This window comes from Porites lutea, chromosome 4 (genome assembly GCF_958299795.1).
Source record: "Porites lutea chromosome 4, jaPorLute2.1, whole genome shotgun sequence".
In the NCBI taxonomy this organism is placed as follows: Eukaryota; Metazoa; Cnidaria; class Anthozoa; order Scleractinia; family Poritidae; genus Porites; species Porites lutea.
The window spans coordinates 5,952,406-5,971,847 of record NC_133204.1 but is presented as its reverse complement, the minus strand read 5'-3'; the positions used below and the strand labels follow the sequence as shown (position 1 = coordinate 5,971,847).

The window sequence follows — 19,442 nt, the reverse complement described above, 5'->3', positions numbered from 1 at the left end:
AGCTCCAACAAGTGAAAAAAAAAGATAAGGATTAGTATAAGCTAACGTTCACCCAACCAATCCGGCAATTATTCTTCCATAAAGTGTACTGCGAGGGCCAAAAGCACAATAACAAAAAAGGACTATATAAAAAATGATTTTATTTGCATGGCTAATGTTGATAAAGGTACAATTTAATAATAAGCGACTTCATGAATGACTATCTTATTCGTTTAAGATCCACTTTTACTTTCTGCAAAAAAAGAAAACTACTGTAGTTTTGAACTAGATTACGCCGATTCTTTTGAACTAGATTACATTTTCTAAAGAAAACAATTACAAGTGAGTAAAGCTACTGTTACAAAAATACGTACCCTAGCTTGTGATCCACTTCACTTTCTACAAAAGCAAAAACGGATCATAGAGCTAAAATCTTCACTGATTCTGCTTTTTCTTCAGCCTACCAATCTTTGTATATAGCATTTAAAGATTTATACAGTTGGCCATACAGTTATTTCAGATATGTTCTTACATTCTCAGTTGTAAAACTACTTGACGGTTTATAGTCTTCAAAGCCGTGAATTCCGACAAAAGACGAAAATTACTGAGACTGATAGATTGGCTTCTCTGTACCGTTAAAGGACAAACGATGTCCTGTCTTCTTCACATCATTTCTTGTCATCTTCCTTTACACAAATCTCATGTACACCAAATATTCTACGAGAAAAAAACAAAAGCAAAACAAAAATAAATATTATTCACATTCCAGTACAAAGTATTCTTATATTAGTGCGTTTTAATGAAAGAGATACCAGAGTTAGGTTATATTCATGTAGCATCTTGGTCTGACTCGCCATTCGGCAAGCACAAGGACGGTCCACTCTCACTGATAAATCTTAAAAACACGGGGACTTAGGCGGAACCTCGATATAACAATCTCATGTCCAAGGGACCAGCAACAAAGTGCTTCTGATTGGTTAAAAATTTGCTTCAATCAATTTAGAAACATTATGAACCCAGATCTACTTAGCGCTGCGTCATCAGTGTAAAAATTCTGCGTTTGTTCCACGTCGCGAAATGTCGGCTGTTCCAGGCTATCATGATGGACATCGTCAGGAGCCCATCACCCAGAGTCCCCCATTGCTCTAAACCTTGTGCGGAAGATGGCCACTACTACTTTTGGACTAAACACTTTTCAGTACTTAGCTATTTCCACCAGGAATTTTCTGTCCGATGAAACGAGACGCGCTCCTGATCTAAATACTTTCAAACGATGTATAAAACAGTTTAAAACTTTTAAAAAATAGTTGTATGTATTACATAGGTGTGTAACTGATGTCTATATGGCATGTATTTTAATTCTACTATTTCTATTTTCATTTCATTTTATTTATAATTATTTCTCTTTCGGAGATGCTATCAGATATGCTATTCTAAAATCCGAATTGAAAACAAGATATGATTGTTGATTGATTGATTGATTGATTGATTGATTGATTGATTGATTGATTGATTGATTGCAAAGCTTACATTACTAAGGGCTGTTCATCTGAAGCTATAACAGTGCCTGATCAAGATGGCTCGTATCGAAAAAAGAAAAAAATCCAAAGCTGAAGTTCAGGGGAGTTATTTATCAACATTTCTTAAAGGTTATCAGGTTTCCTGGGTTGGAAATGAGTAATAGTGGACCGAACTTGCAAGAATATCGGAAAAAGGGTTTACTCGAAAAGGACATCAGCGTCCTTTCGCTTTCGCCGCCATTTTTTTTTTTGTTTCACTTGCGGACGCAGGCGAAAACAAGCGGGAAATCGAAACTTGAGACTGTTCTAAAAATAAAAAGATACGAGCAAAGCCAGACTCAAGAATACAGTGTGTATGGAGGCTCCGGGTAATGGGCTCCTGACATCCTTTAGGATTTTTGGAAACTTGAGGCGCAGCTTGTTCCAGGCGTTCAGATTTCCCTCGTTTTTCCCCTCGTTTTCCCCGCGTAGGATTTACCTCGCTCATCAGCTACCATGAAGGCCTGGAACAGGCCACTTGCGGCGCGTTTGAGATTTTCGTTTTCTAAAACAAAGCAAAGAAAAGCAAAAAAAGCAAAAAAAACTTACCCAACTTGTTTACAAACCAGTCCCGCCTTGCATGGCCCACACGCTTGTTGGACTTGAGCTCCGATGTAGACGTTTTTAAAGTAATTGATTGGGCCACATACCATGTTTTCCTCCAAAGGAGGTTTGCAAACCGAAATATGAGGGTTAATAGCTGGTTCTCTACGAGAAATAGATGTTCACAGAAAAATAAATCTCACCATTATCATTAAAAAAAAAATCATATCATTACATAATTATTCAAATTCCAGTTAATGACAAAACAGGGATTTGTGAAAGTGCGGTGAAATGAGGTATGCTGACCGCAGGCTTATGGTAGAATTCCTCGGTTTTCCGATAGAAGAGAAGAAAGAAATCATAATCATTATAATAATTATGAAACTGTTCTAAACCTAATTTTAACTAGAAAGGTCATTTTCAGTTAATGTTACGAAAGGGCTCAATCTCAAAACTTTATAGCAACTTGGTCTACCTTCTCAGGGAAAAAAAATTTTACAGTGCAACCTTTCTTCTGGGACACTTAAAACCAAGTTTAACCTCCAATCAGGGGACACCTAAATTTAATTTTAAGTGTACACATTGATAAATATAAATGTTTACTAGTCACAAAATGTGGCGACAGCTTCCAAAAGATGAACAATCTCACTTAAATCGATGTATTGCACTTGTGGGAGTCAACACACAACATCGTAGAGATAATTTTATCGCGATTGTTTTAGACATTATCTAGCTGCTTGAAATAATGACTGTAGCAGATTCCGAGGCAGAATAAAGGAAAAAATAATTTGTTTGTTTGGTTTATTAACAAACCTCACAGCCCAACCTCCATTCATGGGAGACCTCTTTTCAGGGGACTCTTGCCTTGGTCCCTAGTTATTTGTCTTCTGAATAGAGGTTCCACTGTACATTTACGATTGCATTGAAGATTGAGATTCTGACTTCACTAACACGAGGCATTAAATGAAAAGTTTATTTAGGATAAGTTGGTTAGTCATCTGATGAAAACGTATCCTAGTTAAGTCATTTCAATGCAATAGCTATAGCAAAACGCTATCATATCTTCTAAGCTAGAACATGTAGCCAGACACGAAAAACCAGTTAAACACCCTTGAGAAGTGGCCAAAAAATCTGTGGAAACAAATATCCCTACTTATGCAGTGGCACAAAAACCCCGGGAGAAGGCTCAAGCGAAAACATAGAAGGCTAAATACGTTGTTATGTTATACACTACTGCAAAAATAACTACGTAATTCCAAAAGAGCGTAGGACCAAATGCATAAATACATAAAGTACCCAAACATATGTTATTCTGAACTCGAAAGAATATGAGACAACGGAAAAGAAACTTTATACAACAAAACGAAAACGATCACGACGACTGAGCTAACGTAGAATGGTACAAACCTCTCACAAAAGCCATGAATAGCTCGAAACTATCCCACAACCCCTCGCGCGCCTCTCAACCGTGCCGTCAGATTAATAATTTCTGACTCTGATTCGTCCCATGTCTCTCAAACGTCAGAAAATTTCAAACATTTTTTGTACAAACCTCACACAGCATGTTCCTGGTGGATCTTTACAATCATCGTGTCGGTCACAAAATGTCCCAGGTGCCCCTGGGGCTGCGTCTTTCTTACATCGACCGTAAGTACACTGTCCTTTACAACACTGGCCATTTTGTGTGCACGCAACATTTTCCTTTAGACAATGAACGCATAGAAACATGTGGCAATATTTTCCTAAAAAAAATTAAAGTCAAATTGATCAGCGAATTTGTCTTTCTCCTTCAAGCGAAAATGGGTAGCTTATGCTGCAGTCTTGTACAAATTTGTGTCATAGGTTCTTACGAAGCTATTATTTTGCAGAGTGGAAAATCGACACATACTGAGTGGCGCACGTAATATAGGGTAACTGTACATTGCCGATATTGTATACCATCTTTCTGTACGTATAAAATCATCAATATTATTTAAGACTGGATTTTTAATTAACAACATTCAGCAAACTTTAGGACCTCTTTAGACTGTTCCAGGCTCCAAGAATGAAATCACGCGTTTCCTAATATCCTTTCACCATGTTACTGTCAGAGACAGGCACAAGCTATAGTTAAGACCTCTTAAAAAACAAACGAACAAAAAAGAGTACAATGATTCTGAGTAAACCTAGCACATATAATTATTGGATTACCCTGGTCACAACGTTTGTGAGCATTACATTCTTGAGAATAATATCCTGGGGCAAGCATGCGCGGTTGGGCTCTCTGTGCTCCACTGTCAGCAACTGATGGCATTTCATCGGAATCCAGCTGTGGAAATGGCAGCAGGCCCTGTATGAAAATAAATCTGATTATAAGCTATGTTGTTTATTTTGGGACATTTTTCTAAGAAAACTGGCAAAACAAGTTGTCTCCTTCACTAACAATTCGAAGAACGAGATTAAAATTACAACCACGACAGACTGCATAAAAAATGATGTATAAGAACTGGTGTTGCAGTTATAGAGTTGACCTATAAAGTGCAGTTAGTGTTCCTTTGGTGGAATCACTGACGCCTTCAGAAAAGTGATTTGAAAAGCAAGGGCTCAATAGATATGACCGAAATATAGCTTCACTTCCAAAGCAAATCTTTACTGGTTGATCCACATTAGCTTTAACTAGATTGAGAAGAAAATATTGCTATATAATTACCCATCAGTGATGTTTTTTTCATTCATCGAATAATTAAATACACACCTCTTTGTAAGATTTAACCATAATATTCTTCTGTCAGAACTATTTAATCCTTCAGCCCTTTATTGCTCTTTAATATATAACTGGGATCACGGAAATGTTTAAGCCAAGTACAAACGCTGGTAAATTATTATTTCTGTAAATTTGTTTTGATTTCGAAACACAATTAGTAAGTATTATTGTGACTGTACATAAACAATATAGATATCGACGGCAAAGGATGCCGATGCAGCTTTAACCTAAAACAATTTCAGTGTTAGACAGAACAGTTGACCTATATTGGGCTTCAATGAGAGTCATACAACTAGCAGAATTACATCGCTCTAATATTAATCCTCCTTTATTGGTAACGACGCCTCTGAAGTGTAGCTGGTGACTGGTCCCAGTTTTTAATTTTACCATACCTCCACTGATATGGTAACTTACACGGCATCAAATAATAAAATTAAAAAACCTTTTTCAATGTTGTTCCCATGCTAACTTCCCAAGATTTTTTTTTTTTTTCACGGTGAATTGAAGGAAATTTAATTACCGTAAGTTCTTATGTGCCTTTCCCAGCGTGAAGTTGCCTACCTTTTTAACTCTTTCACTGTCGGCTGGCCTCGATTCCTGTCTCCATCGTTGCTTTAAGGAGGTTTTTTTCTTGGGAAGTGCAGAGAGCAACCAAACTTGACTCAATACGGTGCCTATTAGAAGCCACCAATTTGATTGAAAGTTCATTCTTTTCAAATGAACTCTTTAAAAACCCTAGTTTTATCAAGGCCCTCGTTATGGACCGGCTAAGTTACAGAGTTTTTGTCAAGCTTAAGTTATTATTTCATAAACTTATTCATTATTAATAGTCAAAAGAAAAAAAAAAAGTCAACATTTGATCTTAAAACTCTTTTGGTGCTGATCTTTGAAACTGATACATATTTTCTCCAATTTTGCCAAGATAAGATTATAACTTCTATGGAAATTTGAAAAGTTCGATGTAGTACAGTGTTATTTATTTTATTTATTATATTTTTTTCAACTGTTTATACGAGCGAATCAATGAGTTGTGAGCAAAGCTGGTACCAGCACTTTGGGACAATAGAAGACAGTCCTTGAAAATTTCTATTTTCACCACTTTGCAAAGAATCGGCAAAGAAGTCTCTTGCTGCCGTTTCTGATTTCACGTCGAGGATATTCATCGAACGATAATCCCTTTTAGTTTTTTAATACCTTGGCACTGCTGATTCTGTGAGCCAGTAGTTAGTTGCATTCCTGTAGGCCAAACGTCCATTAAAGATGCCGCTGACCATAAAACAACAATCTTTTGACAAGTAACATTGTGTTTAGATAGCAAGAGTCCTTTCGGTGCGTTTATTTGCCTTATCTTGCCAGATTTGTGTACGCTGATTTTCTGTGGTAAGTGGTATTCATACATCGCTTCTGTCACACTTGCTTCCTTTAACCGGTTCGAGTCTATTTCCAAGACTAATAAAATATTCATTAATTAGCCTCTAGAAACAAGGGTCCTTGCCTTCTTGTTAAAATGACTTAAAATGTTATTGGAAAAAAGGCTATTCTTGTTTTGTAAAGTGCTCGTCTTCTTTATAAATGCATATGGTGCCAGTGAAACGAAGAATACCACCAACGCGTTAGCAGAACATGAACTTGGAGGAACTATAGGAAATAAACGGGTTAGTTCCTTTAGTCATTGGGCTAGTTTGCTACAACGAGAGTACCTTTTAATTTTAGCAGAAGTTCGTTCATATAAATACTCTAACTATAATACATATTGTATATGAATGTAAGCCTCATCGGGTTAATATATGATCCTAACTTGCGTTGCGCGTATTGTATGTTTTAATAAGAACTGACATTGTTTGTATTTTCTCGCAAGATGTCAATACTGGTACCAAAGGGAAGCAAGTCGGAAAAAACCTTGTGACCTTTTTCTTCGTAGAATTAAAAAATGAGAAAATGTCACATTTTAAATATAATCTTAATTAGCACTGGTCAATCATGACCATAATCAAATTTAGTTTGATCAATCAGGTGATAGCTGCTCAGAAGATTACTATAAAACTTATTTTACAAGTTGTAAACACCAATCGAATTTAGCCAATCAGAAGCAAACATGACAAAAATAGTGACATAGCAACATTGTTGTACAATTTTGCAGCAAACTAAACCGAAGGCAGCTAATATTTGACAGAAACGCGTACAATATCACAAGAGGATTTCCGCAATTTTTTTTTTAATTTCTTTTTTTCTACTTCTGGCAAGGACAAGTTAGGGAAAATCCGTCCACTCCGCTGGAAAAAACAATGCTATAAAATTAATAAATTACCAAGTTTGAAGGTGATTTGCTGAAAACTAACGAAGATGGAGCTCCTCAAAGTCGCGAAATTTTACAGAAAAAATTCAGTTCAGTTCAGTTCATATATTTTAGTTTGTATATATCAGTTCTCCCTAAATATTTTGCCCCCCACCATACAAACGTCTATAAATTTTTGCAACTTTGTGGAGCAGCTATAACTTCGCGTGCTTATTAGAAATATCACTTTCAAACTTGGCAATTGTATCAATTTTAACTGAGGTGCTCTTTCCAGTTGTGTCAATCGATTTTTCCTAACAGCTAGCGCATGTCGAAACTTGAAAAAGCTGGGATGGGTCTTTTTTACCCTTAAAGTACTCTTACTAGCTTCCTGTACCCTGTATAACAGCGCAGTTTACCCAAGGCTCCTACCAATAACTAAAAGTGATTTTGCCTTTCTTTCTTCCTTTCTTATTTTTTTTTTTATAAATAGCAATTTATTTCTGGCTTGCCTCCTCATATGTCACCTTGGCATTTCCGAGCTATGGTGGAGGCTGGTACCGAAGAGTGTAGCGTCAATAAGGACTGTCCAAAAGGAAGATTTTGTGACGTTCACACGTGTAGGGCCTGTGTACACGAGAATGCAGCTTGCCATTTTATAGGTGAGAACATGTCAGCACATGTTAAATCGAGTTATCACGACGCGACCATGACAAATGGCCCTTTGAGCTATGACCATGCAGACAACTTCTCTTAAGAACGCAAACACATACAAACTTCTTTCTTCATAGGTTTCTTCCACAAGTTAAGAACGCAAACGATTATCTTAAAAGACTCGACCCTCTGAGCAGTTCTTCCTTATGCGAACAGCCGTGAACGGATACGTTTGTATGCATTTTATACCAAGTCAAAAACACTCTTGTGGACATTGTCTTCTATTAATTAAGGGTCAGTAAATTGCGAAAATCAGTTCCCCGAGTTTAGTTAAACTTCATGATCACTGCAATTGTGAAACTTATACATTCTGATCCACGACTGAAATGTCCTCTGAACTAAAGGACGAAGAAATATATATAATATATTTTTTCCCAAGGTGTTTCAAGCCGCTATTTATTGTTTATGGTGATTTGTTCCATTACTAACTTTCAATCTTGGAAAACATCGGCCTGACTTTTTTAGTCCACTATCCCTGTTCGATCCTTTAGCCATAGAACCCAACACTGATCGTTTTAATTTCATGATCTAGCTACTAGTAATCGGTAACATTTAGCAAGACTAGACCTGGACTAAATATCTGGTAGCACTTAGTCTTCGTTACGTTGCTGCTCATGAGAATTTAATGGATGATTATTTTTGTTTTCTAAACCAAATTAGGAACGTGTTGCGAGGGCTTCACTTGTCAATATGGCCACTGTACCAAGGGTGTAAAGGAAGGAGAGCCCGGAACGTATTGCGACAGGACTTCGGACTGCCTCGGTAAAGAGTCGTGTTGCGTTCGGGAAATTTCCATCAACCCACACACATCTCTATGCAAACCACTGTTGGATGAATTTGAGTCATGTGGTCCAATCAACTTATTCCATCACATTTATAACGGAGGAATGGTGGAACCGGACTGCGGGCCGTGCAAAGCAGGACTGCAATGTAAAAATGTTGGGTACGTTATCTGTTGAATGTTCGCTCGCAACAAACACACTAGGACGTGGTTCAAGAAGAAGTGGGTATAGTGGTAACTGTAGGGGTTCGTTGCGGAAAGTAATTTTGACTAAGCACTTACTCGAATACGGAGATAGTGGTACTACTACTACCACTACTACTACTACCACTACTACTACTACTACTACTACTACCACTACCACTACCACTACCACTACCACTACCACTACCACTACCACTACCACTACCACTACCACTACCACTACCACTACCATTACCACTACCACTACCACTACCACTACCACTACCAATACTACTACCACTACTATTGTGGTAGTTCTAGTGGCAGTGGTAGTGGTAGTCTCCGTGGTAGAAGTAAACTGGTATTATACAGTAGGTTATTAGAGAATTATAATTTTAAATTGCTTTCTGTTCCTTTTGTTTCAGAACTAAAGGCCTCCATTTCATTTGCTTGAAAGAAAACGAGGACTGACCCCTTGTGCCACATTAAAACAAGTTTAAAAAAATTTGGTCTCCTGTTGGGCAACTAAGTGACAATCATAATTATATGGGTTTTTGTAAATTTTCGAAGTTGTTAAGAAGTTAGTAAATTAGTAAATTGTTGGTCTCTCTATTCATACGAATCGAATTCATTACACTGATGGCTTATCACAAAGACATCCAATTTTAGGCATAACGACTTTTAAAACATGCTCTGGACTATTATACGTGTTGCGGTTACTGAACGTTTTAACTGCACACTACGTGTAAAGTAATAGTAAGAGACCTTAAAAACAAATATATGTGGGACGATTGCCTCTTAACCGTAGGAAATAAACGAACAAAATAGAACAAAACAGTGTATCTTATTGTAAGGTCGACCCTATAACTGGACCACTTTTGTGGCTACCTCTAGACCGCGATCAGTCTCTTATTTTTCTTTACAAAGTTACTCGTCTCCACGAGCAACTAAAGAGAGCGTCAGCCCGAGAACAAAAGATGAGAGACTGCTGTCTTTTTTCGTCTCTTCCTAATTCCTTATTGTGACGTCGTTATTTACCTAGTCGCGCTCGCTGGGATAACAACTGGATGGATTTTAAGAGAAAACGCGCACCGCAAGCAGTCTAGTCTACCTCTACAGTATATAGCCTTGTAGAGAATGGACTTTTACGTTATTACCTTTTTTGTCATCCACACTAGTACTTACAGTATCTGTGAATTTTCTTTTTATAATAGGAGACTGAAATATAGGCAAAATTTGTAGTTCTTTCTTTTTTTATTTATTTTATTTTGTTTATTTCTTTATTAAGTTATATTTAGATATTACAAAATATAGTTTCCTCTTTTTCATATTACTAGATCATAACATTACTCTTTACTGCGCATCCATCTATATTCCTGCGACTACCCAGGAACTCTGTATTGGGATTTAGAACTTTATTTTTTTACTCTTCTCGTCGTTCGATTTCGTTTCTTTCTCGGGCTTTTCATATCCGATTAGTTTCGTGTCCTCTGAACTGAAAACCTGGGAATCCCGGATACAGCGCATGCGTCCAAGAAACCTAATAAAACATAAAAGAAAACCTTTGAGGATGGAAATTGAAAGGGCAGGGAGGGGAGTCTGCGCAAGCATCTCATCTAAAGGATCAGAAAATTCCATTCTTGAAAGAAAGGATGAAAGTACAGCAGGTTTACTTGGCTAGAAATTAGTTGCAGCTCAATTAAAACCATCAAATACAAAACTTTCGTTCAGAAACTTGAAAATGGCACAGATTCCCCGATTACAGAAAAAGCTTTATGAACATTACATAGGGTGATCGTCAAGAGAGGTTGCATGACGTTCGCTAATGGGAGATTAGGGATCTTACAAAACTATGACGGGGAAGGCGACGGGGACGTTTATATCATAGATTATGTGAGCAAAGCAGCAACTCTGCGCGTGCATCAGGCATTTTTGTAAATTTCTTTGCCGTCCGCCGCTGCACAACTACGATGTAAAATGACCAAATTTTAGGTCGACTGGAGAAGGCACACGGCAAAGTAGTTTACATTTTCCTATCTCTCTATAAGGCTCGGAGGTGTTCACCTCTCTTCCAATATCCTAACTTTCAAGTAACTGGGTGATTTGGAATAACAGCCAAGAAGTTTGAAAAATCTACTTTCTAGTCGGACGGCTCCATTGGCGTCGCCGTTGTCGAATCGTAGGGTCCCTATCAAAAAAAGAAATTAAAGCCGCCAGATTGAAAAGGCACATGATCAGACGCCAGAGAAAGTTCTTACCCAACAGTCTTGCAAACCAGCCCCTTTTTGCAGATATTGGACAAGTCTTGATCACTTCTCCTGAACAGATTAAACATGCTTTGAATTGCATTTCCACAAACTGAACCCTCCTCTAACTTGGCCATACAGACACGGGTGAAGCGGCTGATATCAGCTTGTTCTTGGCAGCTGAGTTCCTCATTGGAGTGACATTCACTATCGGAGTCACAGAAAGTACCTACAGAAAACAGCAAAGAAAGTCAATTGATAGACAAACACCTCCTATCTGCAATAATAAATAAGCCTGCGTAGCAAGCGTTTCCAATTGAGTCATTGCGCAAAAGTTAGAGCGGGAGCAAAAAAAAGACGTTCTCGACAAACTCGCGCGGAAACGCTTGCTACCCAGGCTAATAATAAATAAATATTAAGTATTGTTAACATATTCTTGTTGAAATTCGTAAATAATATTAATAACTAGAGGTATCATTGATTAAGGATCCGCGCTCGTCACTCACGGAAACGAAATCGAGCTGAAAGGAGTTCAGTTTCCCGGCCGAGATGCCCTTGATAAAATCAATAGGGGCGGCTAATCGGCAGTCACCCGTGATACCTCAAAAATTTCTGGCTTTGTACCACAGGGACACCAAGATTGGGATGCGTTCTGACGAGCGAGATAACAATAATAATTCCATTATTTACCCTCGGCAGTACTTATAGCACTAATGCTTGTGAGGCCAAGCAAGTGCCTGAAACAAATAACTTAAATCAAACATAGCAGGGTTAAAAATCCCAACTGGCTGGAGGCAAACAAGCTGGCTATTTACAAGCGTGGTCGAGGATTTGAACTCGGGACTACCGTCAAGATCCAGCTAGCGGTCAGGGCGGGACTTGAACTCGGGACCTCCGAATTGCAAGTCCAGTGCTCTAACCGCTCGGCCACGATGCCTCGTATTCATATATATATATTATATTTACTTTAGATAAGTTTCTTTTATTCATGAAAAACTTGAAACTGGTTTTCACAAGAAGATAACAACCAACCAACACACCCAAAACTGATATCACAGCCTGGTAGTGATAATGACCTTGCCTGAGTTTACATGATCGCGTCATTGGTCATGGGTCGTGAGATTTTAAGCTGTTTCAATTAATATTCTTTTTTCCCTTTTAAAGGGAAAGGAAGAAGAGCCCAGGCCAGCTTTGCTGTCCTAGAGGCCGGGGTTAACACGCCTAGCGTTTCACATGTGGTGGGAGTTGGATTATTAAAAAAAATCGAGAGAGTGTTACATTGTCACGATACTGACCTACATTCTGTGAACTTGCCGAAAAGGCAGGAACACGGTTTCATGGAATAATGACAAACCTGCACTTCCCTCCTCAGAATTTGCTATGCAGCGACCCCAGGTACATCTGTATTTGCCCCCTTTGCTGTCACATTGGTCTCTCTGAGTGCAAGCTTCTCCAGCGTCCAAAAGCTTCTTACAGAATCCGTAGAACGCGTCACAATAAAGACCTTTCTTACAATCTTCAGGTTTGCTGCATTTCTGAAATTGCATGACGAAATAACGTTTCAGTGACACAGGGAAGATACATATATTTTTGCAATTTATATGCATTGCTGAATGGTAACCACAATTATTTTACACTTCGATTACACAATTTATCAATAAGTCCTGCCTATAAACCCTCACTTGAATAAATAAATAAAATGTCTTTATTTCGCCCGTTATTAACAAACGTTACAGAGAGTGAAGTATGCAAATCATGACATCGCACAGATTGTTTTAAATAATCATATAAAACCTGATAAAACATTAGACGTGGATCACCCTTGAAGTTAGCCCTCTTTTGGGAGATTGCCTATTTTTTTGTTTTCTTTTTATTATTTATTGTTCTAATTCAGCGACACTTAGACAACGAACACTTCCCGTAATACCTTGGACATTTATCGATTACTTCGAGTCGTTATTACTCCCGTTGTTACTGAGGGAGTAATAACGATTCAGGCTAATGCAGGCCGATTCAGACACCACTTTTAACACTTTTCCTGGTTCAAAGGTTCTTCTCTTACTGGACAGTCCGACCGCTAAACTCTTCAAGAGGACACTATCGTAACAGCATAGCAGCTCTACTTACAGCTGCCCTTGAAAAAAAAACACATTTAATAAAGTCTGTGACCGCTTACAAAAACCATGGCCATGCATATTAAAGCGGCCAGCTAGGTCTATTTGCGGAGCTTCCCATATATACATAGCTAGGCTGGATATCCGCTGAAAGGGAGCATTGATTGTAATATTATTGAGTTCTTGCCTAGTCCCTGTACAGTGTTTTCCCAGTCCCTCTCGGTCAATTCGTTTCGGTGACGTATCCGAGGCGAACGGGCGGGAAACGGCCTCACATTTCGCATGGACCACGTGACCCGAAAAGCTTTGGCCGCAATTCAAGGAAAAATGAAGCCTAGGGACTAGGCAAATTGAGTTCTATTCATGTTACGACTAAGTAACAGTTTAATTACATTTGTACAGTTCCCCGTTGGCTAAAAATACGCTCTCCCTTGCAAGACGTTCATAGTCATCAAGCAATCTCTTCTGACATCCTCGTTCCACCTTAAATACCTGGGCCGGGTTGTTCAAAACAGGTTTAAGTTAATCAAGAGTTAGTGCAAAATTTGATTTCAGATATGAAAGTTTGAAAAGCAAATTCAGCTTTATTCTTTTTGCCTACAATTTGATGATTGGATACTCAATAAAGAAGAGAGAAAATTATTTGGAAAAATGCTTTTGAACAAAAGAAAAAGAAAAGAGGGTTAAAATTTAACCCTGGGTTAGTGCTAATCGGCCTTTGAACAACTGGGCCCTGATTTCTCAATGATAAACGTGATAGCAATTAGCCGAGACTGTATTTAGCTTAGCAGGTTCTCTGGCAGGTACCAGCTCAAGGCAAGGATAGACCAAAGATGGAAACTCGGACAAATACAATTTTCAATGCTTCGATGATTCTTCTTTTTTTACCCTTAACGCGTCAAGGAATCTAATTTTTCGTGTTTGGAATTTCACTGATTGCCATTCTCTAATGCAAACTCAACCTAACAGCTAACTGGAATTCCATGATATATAAAAACAAAAGATAAAATGTATATAGACAGCATGATGGGGGATTGACATAACAATATATTTTAGTCCCTCACAGAGTAAATGAATTTTTCTTACTAGACTTCCGTATTTCGAAATATGGCACAGCTTAAGCAGTCTGTAAGAAGAATTTTTATAGCAGACACATCACTCCGCCGTCATTTGTACAAAAAAAGCTTGTTTCGTTTGCTAACATTTGTGAACAGTGCCCAGAACTGAGAAGGATCGATAAAGATAACCCAGAAGTTTACTGAAAGATCGCGCACTTTACTCAAGTTAGGAGCACAAGACAAAGTGGAAAAGAAAAGAAAAACCCACCGGCTCTCCCTTGGCATCTTCAAACGCCGGTCCAAATGGTCCAAGCTCGAACTGCATCGAAGGAATCTTAATTTTGCCATTCTTTCCTTTGGACAGTAGCTTATCTTTGTCAAGCGTAGTGAGAGACTGGAAGATTTTAGACACGACGTGGGGCGAACTCTTGTTCTCCGTGGATACTGTCTCCTGTGTCACGGTATATGTCTTGAACGGACCGCGCGTTGAATTTTTTGTCTTGGTTGTGGTCTTGTACTTCGTTTTGTCGCCCGGCACGAAGTCGCTAAGTCCTTCAGGCTGTTTTCCTGAGAAGAGATTGTCCAAACGCTCTCTTATGTTTGACAAGATGCCGAAATTCGGTACCGGGATACGAATAGCGAACCCTGGGAAATAGCTCCTGAAGACGGGTTCTTCTTCGGTGTCAACACCATCTTCGCTTTTCACCTCATTCTCTTTCTCTGACTCATGTTTTTTCGACTTTTTACCGTCGATTTGAAGGGCAGTCAACGCCAGCACTAGGAGCAGAATTATTGCCTTGTTCATCTCAGTAGTGGAATCCTGTTTCCAGCCCTGATCTAAACACAATGATTTTACCCTTTCAGTTGTTGTTTACTTACGAATCTAAATACAGGCTAACACGTGGTCTAATGCAATTTGCTAATGGAGGCGCTATTATTTATTAATTCGTTTAGATAATAAAGAAGGAATGACCATTAATGACACTGAATATGTAGTCAACACCCCTAGAACAAAATTTTTAGGGGCGACAGGATTTCACAGTATTGTAAAAGCTCTATATATTTTTAGAGTCCTCGATAGAAAAATATTAGAAACTTAACTAGTACTGTTGGAGGGCGATGTCACAACTGACTGAAAAGACCGTGCCAACACAATTATAGTATTTCTATACAACTAGCCATAACCACAGTCTTTCACATTTCAAAGCATTTCACCAGTTAATAAGCTCGTATCGCAAACTATTCGTTCCCAGTTGACAGGGAGATAAAATGGTACGAGACTCCGAGGCCAGTTAACGAACCCCCTCACCAACTCCCTCGCTGATGGGACTATCTGCCGTCAAGTACACAAAGCAAGCGACATTGTTCAGGACTCTATTTTCAGTAAAAAAGAGACTCAAAGAGGCTCAACTTTAATTTCTTTTCACACACTAGTGAGGAGTTTCTGATTTTATTGTTGTATTCTACACACAAATACGCAAAAATCCTTATCTTGATCTTACAGTTCACCAGTTTTCAAAATTATCGGCTGCCTCTAAACGTGATGGAGATGACAAGAAAAATTTTACATCTTACTCTTAGAGAGGCCATAATTTTTTAAAAGGTAAAAGATGTTTTTTTTTCCCTCGACCCCTGACTCTCGGGAAAACAAAACTAACTGTTTCCCTCCGGATCTGACATTAAGTATATAATGTTCTCTTAAATAAAACTCAAAAATCTACAGGTATCCTATACACTTTAATGAATTTTCTGTTAAATTAATGAGCTTTCTTTGAAGACGCTCTTGCTGGAGTATAAAGTATTTTCTGTTAAATTAATGAGCTGTCTTTCAAGACGCTTCGGCTGGAGTCTATTTCTTCCAGTTGTTGAACCAATCAAATGGTGACTCAGCGGGTGATGTATCCTCCACACTGCCTTCCTTCAAACACTTGTATTTGAAGAATACTGTAAAACCACTACAGAAGATAAACAAAGTATTATAATCCTTAAAAGAAAAGACCCTTCCCCAGTTTATTCAACTTTTGACTGGAACCATAGCAAAAATAAGTCAACATGGCTGGAAATAAACCCACAAAATCAGTCAAGTTGCCAAGTTTGAAACTGGTTTGATGAAAACTTGAAAGATACGGCTCCGCAAAATCGTGGAATTTTACAGACGTTTGTATGATTGGGGGCAAGTTGATGTCCCCACCATAGACACATCTGCAAAACTTTGCAGCTTTGTGGAGCAATATATTAGCTCTCTCAGGGTTAACCCAGGATTTAGGTTAACTGCGCTTCTAAAAACTTGATCTAGGTGTACCTACCTTGTTCGTTTGCAACTCAGACCTTCCATGCATCTAGGGCGGCGTCTGTCAAACATTCCCATGGTGCATGATTCTCCCTCCTTTCTAAGTTTTTCACACTTTCCACCATCAAATACATTGTATGAACAGAACAGACCTGCATTGCATTGGCTGTCATCATCACAAGGGGACTTGGCAAGGCCAGTGCGCTCTAAAAACATGATTACAAAACAAATAATAACATTGCTAAATTCAAAAAAATCTGCAGTGAAGAAAGTCAAAAGTTGTAAGACGAGACCTAAAATGACTATAGCCCTAGACATGTAGTCATAAGTGCATGACAAAATTATCATTCAACTACAAACCACAAAGCAGTGAGGTAAATATCTACCACTTAATGAGGCATTAAAAAACCAACTACACGGCTGACAGTGACACATACAACTTTGTTAATTCTAAAAGCCATGCTGGGAAGAAACCTCTGCTCACTGGTTACTATCACTTTCACTAATACTGAGATGAAAAATAATATTTTTTTTGTTTTATTATAAAGATTTTACTCCTTTGCACAAGCTGAACTGAATGGACTAACAAAGTACTTTAATTTATTTATCAAATGCTCAGAAAACTTAATTTCCTGTGTGCTGGCTGCATGAGGTTAATAGAACCTGGCTAATCACCCCTGGCCTAACCAATCAATATTCACAAAAAGCACTTTTCGATCACATTGTGTGGTACATTGTATACTAACTACTGATATTTACTTGGTTCAGACTTGCACCAGCCAAGCTTGCAGACTTTATCTCCACAACACTGATCACTGCTGAAACATCCTGAGCCATCGATACATTGTTGACACTGAAGTCTGAATTTGCTGCAGAACTTTTTGTCACCACAGTCTTCGTTTTTGGTGCACTCAGCCTAGAATAAGACACCAAAAAATTTCTTAAGTATACACGTGCTCTGTACATAGCATCTCTACACAGCCCCAAACATTTATATACAATGATTTTACAGCTGTTTTGTACCCATGACAATTCATACCCAAGTCCATTCATACCCAAGTTCGGTCGATTTCATACCCATGTTCATTAACGTCCCTTCAACATATCTAGACCAGTGGCCTGCTTTAAGCACTAACTTCCCACCGGAAAACACTTGCTCCCTGACTACCAGTCTTAGTTGCTTTGTACTCAGTCTTTTAAATTACTTATCCTTATTTAGGCCAACAAGCACACAAAGTTCAACAATGCTGTGTTCTGATTGGTTGAGCTACTACTAGGGTATATTTTGCAAACCAAAACAATGGCGGCTGAATCGTGTTTTGCTAGCTAAAGTTGTTTTGTCTTGATATTTTTGACCAACTAGTTGGAATTTAATAAAACGATCATTCCTCTTGCCTTCATGGCCTCTGAGTCAATAGCCCATTGACTATTGACTCTGAGAACCAATTAGAGTTCAAGGAATAATTGTCAATTGGTAAAATCCAACAAGTGGTCCATTATCAATGCTGCGTTCCAATTAGTTGAGCTACTACTAGGCTACATGTTATAGCCCACTTGTAATGAAAAGCGCCAGCTTTTTGGCGGCAAAAAAAGAATCAAAGTCTAGCTTTAACTTGCTAAAGTTGTTTTGTCTCAATATTTTTGACGAACTAGTTGGCTTTTACTAAAACAAATTATTCCTCTCGCCCTCACGGCCTCTGAGTCAATAGCCCATTTGGCCTTAGGCCTCATGGCCTATTGACTCAGAGCCCATTCAGGCTCGAGGAATAATAATTGTTAATTATACATTAATTTTTTATAGTGCACAATTTCGGCATGTGGCTTAAAGAACGAGATATATTCATGCGTAGCACGCTTTTATTATTAGTGAGTTGTATTCACTTCGCTATCTTTATGTGTACAAATTTACTCGAATGCAGGTACCAATTTGACCAAAATGTGAGTACAAATTGGTCCTTTGCAGGTTTCCATTCATGTGGGATGGAAAATGGGGATATTGGGACGCAAAAGTCGCATTGGAGCAAGACCAACAAAAGGCATGCATAATTTTAAATGGTAATTTCCTTTGCTTGTCTTGTCCCAGTGCGACGTTTGCGTCCCAATGTGCCGGTTTTGTACCACGTGAATGGCAACCTACAAAGGGCCTATTGACTGGGTAGCAATCGACTGGGTACTACATGACGGGCTTACTTTTTTTGCATACATCCACAGGGCAGGGAGGTCCATTCGTCTGTTTTGTAAGTTGTGGAGAAAAGTACGACGAGGTTACATACATTAAAAATTTACAGGAATGTGTAGAACGTACATATATTCAACGATTTGAAATTTGCACGTAAACAAGGGGCAGACTTAAGACTCGCGATTTTTGCCCCGTTGATCCTGATGACCATTTCAATGAGTTTAAAACACTTTTAAAAGAAATGAAATTGCTCTTTGAGATACTAACTCTGGTGGTAATTTTTGCAAACAAAATTATACCTGCATCCCTTTTCCGTTGGTTTTCACCTTTCGACGAATCGTTCCATTGGGATAACGAAACACTTCGATGGTTTTGCTACTTGAAGTTTCGTTTCCGCCGGCGGGCTTCTTCTTCTCGTGTATATTCGTTATTTCGTGAGTTCCATACTTGTCCGTCTTTTGCTCGTGTTCTTCGACTTTGATCTGATACGAATCTGATGAATCAGAGCTTGAGCTAGAACTGGAGCTTGAACTAAAACTTGATGAACTAGAACTTGAACTGGAACTAGCCGAGTCCGATCTTTTGTTGGCACCTTCGTCCCAAAAGTCGACGTCGTTCTCAAACGTGGAAAAGTGAGGGAAGTCAATCGCCCAACTATATACCAAAAGGGCCGCAAAGAAAAGAAATATCGTCGATCTCCTCATTTTAGGAGGCGAAGAATATCTCCCTATGGAGGCAAACGTCTCAAAACAAAGTCTACGTAGTCAATACGTTACAC

General features: G+C 38.6%; 4 protein-coding genes across 4 annotated transcripts; 1 reads left to right on the top strand and 3 right to left on the bottom strand.

Moving 5' to 3' along the window:
* Positions 1-123: 123 nt before the first annotated feature.
* Positions 124-5,604, bottom strand: LOC140934845 (dickkopf-related protein 3-like). The gene is made up of 5 exons (XM_073384405.1): positions 5,386-5,604; positions 4,272-4,410; positions 3,634-3,823; positions 2,088-2,246; positions 124-696 (listed from the first exon to the last, which is right to left on the bottom strand). Exons 1-5 carry the CDS (start codon positions 5,530-5,532, stop codon positions 648-650), a joined length of 684 nt encoding a protein of 227 aa, XP_073240506.1. The 5' UTR covers positions 5,533-5,604; the 3' UTR covers positions 124-647.
* A 513-nt stretch (positions 5,605-6,117) lies between these two features.
* On the top strand, positions 6,118-9,669 carry LOC140935446 (dickkopf-related protein 3-like). The gene is made up of 4 exons (XM_073384996.1): positions 6,118-6,204; positions 7,593-7,761; positions 8,474-8,756; positions 9,203-9,669. Exons 2-4 carry the CDS (start codon positions 7,620-7,622, stop codon positions 9,246-9,248), a joined length of 471 nt encoding a protein of 156 aa, XP_073241097.1. The 5' UTR covers positions 6,118-6,204; positions 7,593-7,619; the 3' UTR covers positions 9,249-9,669.
* Positions 9,670-10,031: 362 nt separating this feature from the next.
* Positions 10,032-15,066, bottom strand: LOC140935445 (uncharacterized). Its single transcript, XM_073384995.1, has 4 exons — positions 14,464-15,066; positions 12,378-12,558; positions 11,036-11,252; positions 10,032-10,317 (listed from the first exon to the last, which is right to left on the bottom strand). The coding sequence occupies exons 1-4, from the start codon at positions 14,998-15,000 to the stop codon at positions 10,185-10,187; spliced, it is 1,068 nt and encodes a 355-aa protein (XP_073241096.1). The 5' UTR covers positions 15,001-15,066; the 3' UTR covers positions 10,032-10,184.
* A 540-nt stretch (positions 15,067-15,606) lies between these two features.
* On the bottom strand, positions 15,607-19,442 carry LOC140934009 (uncharacterized). Its single transcript, XM_073383695.1, has 4 exons — positions 18,964-19,442; positions 17,245-17,401; positions 16,502-16,691; positions 15,607-16,150 (listed from the first exon to the last, which is right to left on the bottom strand). The coding sequence occupies exons 1-4, from the start codon at positions 19,366-19,368 to the stop codon at positions 16,045-16,047; spliced, it is 858 nt and encodes a 285-aa protein (XP_073239796.1). The 5' UTR covers positions 19,369-19,442; the 3' UTR covers positions 15,607-16,044.